At 35.8% G+C, this 9,955-nt stretch overlaps 1 protein-coding gene across 4 annotated transcripts in view; it reads right to left on the bottom strand.

The window, feature by feature from the left end:
- Window positions 1-6,599: 6,599 nt before the first annotated feature.
- BRINP1 (BMP/retinoic acid inducible neural specific 1) overlaps window positions 6,600-9,955 on the bottom strand; it is a 1,471,690-nt gene continuing 1,468,334 nt past the window's right edge. For all 4 annotated transcript variants that reach the window (XM_044058041.1, XM_044058038.1, XM_044058040.1 and 1 more), the window contains exon 8: window positions 6,600-8,146. In XM_044058041.1, coding sequence (XP_043913976.1) covers window positions 7,009-8,146 — 1,138 coding nt within the window. In that variant the 3' untranslated portion in view covers window positions 6,600-7,008. The remainder of the gene's footprint in view (window positions 8,147-9,955) is intronic.

The raw sequence follows: 9,955 nt of genomic DNA, 5'->3' as shown, positions 1-9,955 counted from the left end.
AACTAATGCTTGGCAAAGCAACAGATAACAACTTTGACAGTATCCAAGATTCTTCTATTTCTTGAATATTCTCCATTTTTATTAATATACTTGGTTGTTTCTCCCAAGCAAAAGAAAATAACTTCAATTTGTTCTGCATCAGAATGTATGTGTTTAGGCTGCACTTGTCTAGTCAACTGTAACAGAAAAAAGTTTCTGCATGGCCTTCCCCACCCCACTTTGATGTGCTAACCCTGTCTCCTGAAACATGACTTGATGTCCTTTCTCCCCTTCTAGCAATTTAGAAATGGGCCTGCCTGTTTTTATAGAGTATGGGTGTGAAGGGCACACTGCCTTCTCTACGTCTGCATATCAGTGCTTATAGGAAAACTTCCTCGCTTTCAAAAAGCAGTTCACATCCACTGGAAGCTAGAGAGAGAATCTCTGCTCATTTTTCCATAATATTAGGTTTTCTTTGTAAACAACATTACACTGAATCCTGTTTTCCTTCTTCATCTGAGATAAGAGGTCAGTGCTTTGCTTTTCTCAAATAAAATTGCATTATAATTGAGTACCATCCTTACAAAGTGACCAGCAATTTTTAAAGCCAATGTCAACTCCCTTGCTGCTGTTAGCATTTCAACTGTATCTTTACAACTGAAAAGGTGAAAGATGAAATGAAAAGGCTAGAGACTGTTTGGCAATCTTACTAACAGCTGATGAGCATGTTCAATTAATGTCCACCTGTAGAAGTATAGGCAACTGCCAGTTGATAAGGGACAGAGGGTCATCCCTTTCCACTCTTTTTGGGACATACAATATTCTCAGATTTTTCCTTCCAGCTAATTTTTGTAGGTCATCAAGCTTGGTTTCTACTTGATACATGGGAGCTTGCAGATCAGCAATGCTCTTAGCATTAGTTGCCATGAAAACATGTTGATCCATGAGCTCTGATTGTTGTTTGTGGAAACAACAGAGACTGCATGTGGTCCGAATGCAAGTCAAAGTTTCCAACTACACATTTCATTTTATTTATTTTATTTATTTATTTAGTTAACATTTGTTTACTGGGAAAGTCCGACTTGGAACGGAGACAATTTTCAGCAGAGGCCTAGGGAGAAACACTCCAGATGCATGTCTTTGAAATGTGGGAGGAAACTGGAGCACCCAGAGAAAACCTACACGAACATAGGGAGGACATGCAGACTCCACACAGGCAGCACCCCACCCGAGAATCAAAGCAGAGAACCTCTTGCTGTGAGGTGACAATGCTACCACTGCACCACTGTGCCGCTTGCTCCTAATTTGTACTGTATTTGAAGCTTTGGACTACATGACAGATTTTAGAGATTCAAGGGAGGAATACATAGCTTTTATATCATCTAACAATGAATCTGGTACAGAGTCCATGTTCCTATAATATGCGGTCATCCGATGTGTACCAAAACAAAAAATCAGATTGGTAGTAAAATTAATTAACTGAACAAATTAAAGGAAAAGTATACATAAGTACCTTGACACATTGTTATAAAAACATTTAAATGATTTATGTTAACTAGATTGCAAGAAAGGTTGCTTATAAAACTGGGGAACTTGACTTTAGGGGAAACTACATGTATTGCTACTATCACATGTGTGTGCCCCGGTGAAATCCCCTTCAGGGTTGTAGTTTTGAATCAGATTGCTAAGATTACTGAACTTGATGCACTTAATTGATTTCTGTAGAAACACAAAGGCTATTTTGAGTTGTAACTAAGTTATTAGGTGAGGTAATTCCAGTTGCACTAACTTCTATAGTGAAATTCTTTGGTGGATCTACTTTGGCGATTTGCAGCAAATTCTGTGATCTAGTTGTAGGTCACCATTTGTTGACTCATGTAAACTGGACATTGGTGAGAAGAGAAAACACTTAACACTAGATTCAATAGAAGGAATTAGCAAGCAGTAATTGTAACCTGCTCTGTAAGGTAAGGTCTGGTCGTATACAGTAATTCAAGTTATTAGTTTTATTGATATGATGGACAAATTAGTTTGTTACCAAACCTCATATATAATGATACTCACTCAATTATGGAACATATTAAAATATGTACTTACTATTTAATTAGACATGCATATTTAAATATACACTTCTACTAGTGTGTTAAAATCTAGTTGTTATAAGAATAAAAACTACTTTTCGTAGGAGGTAGGCATAAGATGTACTTTCTTACAGACCAGCACACATCACTGATGTAATTACCTTGTTTAACTCCTATGTCAACTTCTGTTTAAAGACATTAAGCTCATATGCTATCTCCTATTTGGAAGACATTTGCAACTGAGAACTTAACTACCTTAACTCTATTATTCTGCTACAAACTCAGAAGTATATGCATTGCTGGATAAAATAGTCATAATACTTGGAAATGACACAGTTGTTTCTTGGAAGAATTGAACATTCACTATGATAATCCCTACTGTCCATCACTCTGCAACACATTTTTTTTTTATTCTATCTCACATAAACAAACACATTTTCAAACAAAACAATATGTGAGCCTTGGAAAAAATGTGATGTGCCAAGCATTCAAGAACAAATAAATAGAATTGGTACAGAATAGTATGAAAGGCTCAGAAATGCCACAGAACAGTGAGTGACAGTGATAGTGACAGTAAAATACAAGGTCAACCGCATATTATTTATGTCAACCAAGCAAAACATTTCCAAATACTGCCAGATGGTTTAAGACTCTGTCATCTCTATATGTCTCACAAGTGAAATGAAAGCATCATTTGTTGAAAGGAAAATAGAGAGCAAATAAGCAGTAGAGGAGCACGGACTATTTTTATCCTGATAAGAATATCGCTGACAAAGAAAGAGCTGTTAAAACTTGCAAATATGTCTAATGTATTTATTTTTATCATTTGTTAACCATGTAAGTGGGCTGGACCACGGACTCTTTTAAGCTGTGTTGTGGACTTCACACCTCATTGTAAGCATTATACCAAATTCATAATTCTGAAAGTATGCAACTCTTCTTTTATTGTGGCATCCTGTTCCACATCCAGTTGCCATAAACTACTAATATGTATAACTAAGGTACGCAGATTCAAGTGTAACTTTCCTAGTTAAGAGCATCACTGAATCGCCTCAGAAAAGAATACAGAAAAATTTGGTTAGACACCCCTTTAATATTCAAGCCACTACATTCAACAGGCACCTTCCTTTCAAGGTCAGATCATCAAAACACAAAACATAGATCGGACCATTGTGGTAACCTATTACATTCTGGATTGCACTCATAACTATATCACATTCTCCAAAATGGCTCACAGTGGCATTTAGTGCCTTTGGATCAAGATTACGGAACAAAAAAAAAATGTAAAAACCCACCAAATTAATCAAGCAAAATGTGACAATAACACTGGTATATCTTAATAATGAGACTGAGTATCACCTGTTGAGGTAGAGCAGGAAGTATTAGTGTCCCTGATGCTAAATAACTAGCATGTTTTCAGACGATTTTAACAGAAACGATGAGATATGAGAGGTATAGCAATATAACAGCATTTCTGCTACTCGTTAACAAATATGTATGTGTAGTGGCTGGGAGTAGTGGTGTGCACCTGTAATCCTAGCTACGTGGGAGGCAGATGTTTGTTGGATTGAATGAGCCTTAGGAGGTGTTTATGGATAGGTCGTAACAACCATCCACCCAGGACATACAACCCAAGCGTGTTAAAACCCTATGTACATGGAATACTTGGAGCTTGATTGTAAATGCGGACTTCATTCTCTCTCTCAGTTTATAAGTCAGTTTCTGTCATCGGTTGTCCACATGGCATGCAGTGGTCAGCTATATATATATATATATATATATATATATATATATATATATATATATATGTGTGTGTGTGTGTGTGTGTGTGTGTGTGTGTTCACATTTATAAAATTATGACATGAACCAACAACTGTCCATCTTTTATCAGGCAGTATGCCAATGTACTAAATAATGATAAATATAAGCTATGTGTTCCAACTGCTTGCAGATATGACTGCATACATATATTTGACTTGATTTTTAAAAATAAGGTTAAGACTAAAAAAGAAATCATAGTCCAGTGGGCTGGATAGGAGCTAACAAAAGTTTATGTGATGACACTGGGAAATATCCAAAAAGTATGGTCAATACCAGCAAATGTAGACTTTAAGCACAAACACAACAAACAAGCATTTTATAAGGATAAAAGATCTCCAAGCATATGAGTGGGAAGCTGTTCCTACACATTTAAATAAATATACACACAGATACATAGACAGACATTTAGACAGATAAGACATGTGATAAAGAAAGACAGAAACAGTGTAAGTAAGCAAATACTTACTTGTGCATGCCTGCATCCATACTGAAGCAATGTGAAAGAAGGTTACTGCTGTATGGGAAATTATTTTCCACATGAAAAAAGATTAGCACAGCATTTTGTTTCTGTCTGCAGCACCTTTATCTTTTCATTTAAAAAATGGCCTTTAATGCAAAACATACATTCTATTTGCCACAATTTCTCTTTAACTTATGTCAATCTGTTTGTTCACAATGAATTGCACTGGAAATTCAAGGAGGTATTGTAAAAAAGTAAGATTCGGTATTTATAATTATGATTAAGTGTGGGCTTGTCTTTTAAGCTGAAACTTCTGGATGTAGCTACAGATTTGGCACTGAGGCACGAACTATGAGAGTGAATGTTTCATGTTAGGGTTAGAATAAGGACTAGAGACGGGGGTAGATTCAGTGTTCACCCACTTCAGAAGCCACGAATTAGAGAAGGCATATTGTTGGACACCAAAATTGCACTTAGGCAGTGGTATACATGACATTCGTATGAGTGTCATGATTAGTGCTAGTATTACAGAAATGGTTTTTGGTAAGGAATGTGTGGTGTTTAGTTAGTCACAGGGGCAGGTTTAGGGTTTGGGCACATATTAGTAAGATGGAGTCGGGGGGGACAGTCCTTCCCTGTAAAAGGGAGGGCAGAGACAGAGAAGTGCAGAGAAATGTTAGCCTTTCTAAAAGAAGGAGCAAGAAGTTTAGATGTATATACACATGGATTTAGTTTAGAACACTGAAAGCCCATAACACTGAAATTCAAAACATTGAAACGAAAATCTTGAAAATTCAAAACACTGAAAACTTAAAACATTGAATCCCATAACATTGAAAATACATAGAAAAGCAGCATGTACTATATTCCAGCACAACTACATACAGAAACAAATAAAAAACAAACCATATTACACTTCTTCAAATATAATCAGGGGGCAAGCTCCCCTGCACCCCCACACCCCCAGCTACTTATATATATATATATATATATATATATATATATATATATATATATATATATATATATATTTAAAAGAGATCCCTCTACATTACACCAAGATGTGTTATGTTGTATTATAGCAAGTAAGAAGGGAACATGACTGAGGTTATCTATGAATCTCCGGTAAGTATAGCAGATATATATAGTAATGTGTAATGTTTTAACACTGAAGTACTGCTTCTAATTGAAGGTTGAGGATAGTTTTCTTTTTTACAATTTAAACAGGCAATCATGAAGGGCAGAATGGTATGTTTGCTATTTTGTTCTGTGTAGTATGATCTTAAGAGTTGATATATTTAAGTAGCAGGAGATGTGGGGGGGCACAGCTCCCCACATGGGGGTGCAGGGGGGCTTGCCACCCTACTTATAGTTGCAGAAGTATGTTGGAATAGTTGTAGTTGTGCTGGCATATATTAAATGTTGGTTTCCTATTTTTTTTTTCAATGTTATGGGATTCAATGTTTTGAGTTTTCACTGTTTTGAATTTTCAAGATTTTGGTCTCAGTGTTTTGAATTTCAATGTTATGTGCATTCAGTGTTCTAAAGTGAATCAATACACACACACACACACACACACACACACACACACACACACACACACACACAGAATTAGGGGCTTATAGATTTCAACTGAGAATCAGATTAAGGGAGAAAAAAGTATTTTGGAGACAGAGAGAGCAAAAGAGGCTTGGGACTGTAGTGAGTAACACTGATTATCAATGATTTTTGCCTCAGAATTTATAAGGAGAAAGAAGACTATGAATCTAAATCATTTCAGTATCCTGACAGACATTTTTGAGATAACATGATTAATATAAAAATCGTATGCAGTATTTAATTTTAAACTGAGTAATTCACTCTAAATATTTTGCTAAATACTATCGTACATAAAAATGCAAGTGTGTGTGTGTGTGTGTGTGTGTGTGTGTGTGTGTGTGTGTGTGTGTGTGTGTGTGTGTGTGTCTACATGTGTGAGTGTATCAGTATGTGTGTGCACTTATGCACATACACTTCATTAAGTTTTCCTTTTTAGTCACAATTTCTTGGATTACAGCAGAAGAACCAAAGTACAACACAAACATATTCTAGGAATTCTACCTCATAATAATTATATTGTCCAGAATCATGGATGTACAGGCTAAATATCAGTTCATAATGCTAATGACCCAAAATAAACTTAAATACTCATCACAGTTTTATGATCAGAAATTTCATCAGGATCTTAAATAAGCTTGTACATTTCAGGCAACAGTAACTTGTGTTAAAAATCTTTAATTTTTTTTTAATTTTTCTTTTTTTATTACTGAGAAAGGGACTTAATTGATACAGCCTGGATGGATGGCTCACTTAAATGACAATTTATCTAAGAAATTTTTTTGCTGAATTAGATCCAGCCAATACTGTGTTACAGCAACTGTAGTAAGTCAACTTACAACTGACTGGCAGTGTTAGACGTAATACTCCCTGACCTCCCCCCTTTCTTCAAGTCATTGAAGGCCTCATAAGTAAGTTCTGTTCATTTTATAACTGATTAAGGAAATAACAAACATGCTTGCACAAATATTTTACAGTCTGTTAAATGGTTTAGTTTCCACCAAATAGAGATTTCTTTGTATATTAATTACATTTACAAATTCAAATTTACAGCAAAAAATTATTTCATTTTCAACAGAGTTTTGCAGTTAGCTGGTCAGACTGTTTAAGAATCTCTGTATTGTACATGTCCAAAGCATGATTAATTCTAATGGTCTCACTGTTATTTAATTTCAGACGGTGCTTCAGCATACAGGAAAAGAGGTCTAATTGAGGCTTTCCAGGAGCCACAGGAGGAGCCAGCCGATTGATTCGGTCCCTGATATCCAGTAACAATAACATGATTGATGAAGAAGAGTAAAATTGTGTCCCCTGAGAGTATGACTGATTGACCTGTTGCACTGCACTCCGCAGAAGGTCCGAATTAAAACGCAAACTGTAGCCATACACTTGCACATCTGAAATCTTAATATATAGCTGTCTCTTAGCAGGATCAGATAAGTCCACAGGGCCTAGACCTGTGTCATTTCTCAATGAAGATAACTTGGAACGACTGCGAAGATAGATGTGCACTGTCTCAAAGAAGGTCTTCCATCGGTTTCCAAGTAAAAGGGTCCAGTTATAGCACTGTGTGTTTTGGAGTCTGTTCTTCTCTAAACGGGGGTAACCATACTGGCCAAATGGCATGTTCCATCCTTCGGAGTGGCTGCCACTAAAAGGATTAACATAAACAAAAAACATTGGGTCTATACTGCTGTTCCTCATCTGGCAAATTTTCATGGAAATGCCTATCATCATGTGAATGTAATCCATTCGATTTTTGTTGCTCTTTAATGTGAGAGACATACGTTTACGCCATCGAGGATCAAAAAATGTATCCAAACGGATTTCATTACTTATGAAAGTAGTGTGAACGTATAATCTTGAGTCCATCTTTTGGAGAAGATACTTCAGCTCCAAATCCTGAAAGTCCAAATCCGTTTCAAAACTTACAAACTGTTCACTACGCTCTGAATCCACATTCTGGGGTTCGCAGCGTCCTCTGTAAAGCCTGTAGCCCTTGTTACAAGATCCACATAAAGAGATGTTGGCCATACTGCACATAGCACAGCTATTGTTGCCACCGATAATGCATGGAATGGGTCTTTGGCACAAGCTCGTACCTCCATGACAGACGCAATTTCTCTGGCTCTCTGTGAATGTACCCCAGAAACCATTTTCATTGCAGTACAAAAGAGACTGTACTCGACTTAACCACTGTTGAATCGTTCTGTAAGAACAAATAAAAGCATGAATTATCATATTAAATAAACAAATCATCACGCATACTTTTTTTTCAAACATAATATAATGCATCATCTTATCTGAATATGTAGCTAAGGTTTATTTCGTATGTTCCATAATGTTTGTTTACTTGACAAAACTGAATAACTGAATCATTTCTTGTAACTTTATTCAGACTAATTATTAGCAAAATTTGCAAAACTGCTATGGATAAAGCACATTGTGTTATCCACTGTATTGCTTCCATACTTTCAGTGTAGTAATATTTATAAGTGATGTTTCATCACACACATATATATATATATATATATATATATATATATATATATATATATATATATATATATTGATATATATATTGATATATTTATATGAAAAATATTCCATACATTTATATTTTGAAACTGAACAGGTAAAAATATATGACAAAAAACTGATGTCCAAAGAAGAAAAATTGTGATGTCCTTACAATTCACTGCTGCAGTATTTGTAACATTCGCAATTCCCTGCTGTGGAAGCCCATAGTCTGGCTTGTATACCAAAGACTTCCTGTTGCATTCAAAGGTACACCTGAATGTCATTCAATTGCTCCTTGTGTACCACAGGGCATAAAGGTGACATTCAGGTTTACCATAAACAGAACTGATTGCTCCAGTAGGAACACCAGCCCAAAGAACCCAGAAAGGAAAGGACTAGGGGGAGGGAGGGAGGGAGTGAATACTGCAGCAGTGAAGGGAAGGACATCTACCATTATAGTAAGATTTTACACAACTGTACTATGTCCTTACATTCACTGCTGCAGTATTCATAACATTCAGGAGAGTGCCAAAGCTCAAGAGGAAACATGGGAGGAGGAAGGAGAAGAAGAAAAGACCCTAAGAAGCCATGGAGAACAGCACTAGCAAAACTGGCCCTAGCTCTAGAGATACCATCCAACTTGTAGGGTTTAGTAAAGGTATGCACAAAAGACCAAGTAAAAATAGCATACCAAGGGCAGGAAGAATTTGACGTAATACAGCTCAGCAAGTGCCATTGTTGTACAGCATATTATGTATTACAGTCTGTTATTGCTTACTGGTTACAGCTATAGGGCTTTGCAGTTGTTCCATGAACTCATAGTTTTTTTTTTAAATACAGCAATCAGTCCATATGTCCAGTAGGCTGCCAGTACAAAAAGTCATTTCAGTTTTTTTGATTTGTAGTCTATGCATACAAATATATTTGTTATATAGCAGCGTAACTCAGTAACAATATTGTAATTACTGCAGAATTTACATGCCATTGTATTTTTGTGGAACCAGGTTTCTGATTTTTAGTTGTAGCGTTCAAAACACTGACAAAAAGTACTTCAACAGAACAATAAGCTATAACATACTCTTTTAGAATTAAACGATCACCTAGTTGCAATAGTGTAATTAAGGACCTGTTATATCATTTTCCAGGCAATTAGAACCTTTATCATCACCTTCCCACAACAATCTTTTTTTTCCTATATTCCAAAGTATTGAGATGCTTCTATTATGAATAGTGATACATGCTTTTGTGCTGTTAGTACAAAACACCTCATTGTGACAGCTGGGTAGGTCATAACAAGTGGAAAATATAAACAGCATAAGATGTCATGTTAAAATGTGTACAATGTTTTAAAAAGACCAAATTTGTCCATGTGCTGAGAAATACAAACAATAATAATAATAATCATAATAATAATAACAACATAATGAAACCAATGTTTAATCAGTTATTTTTATTTTCTGGTGCAGTTCCAACAAATGAGACAAAAGGGTGAAAAGTT

Source organism: Protopterus annectens, chromosome 16.part0 (assembly GCF_019279795.1).
Source record: "Protopterus annectens isolate FY-2018-M chromosome 16.part0, PAN1.0, whole genome shotgun sequence".
Taxonomy (NCBI): Eukaryota; Metazoa; Chordata; order Ceratodontiformes; family Protopteridae; genus Protopterus; species Protopterus annectens.
This window is presented reverse-complemented; position numbering and strand designations above follow the sequence as displayed.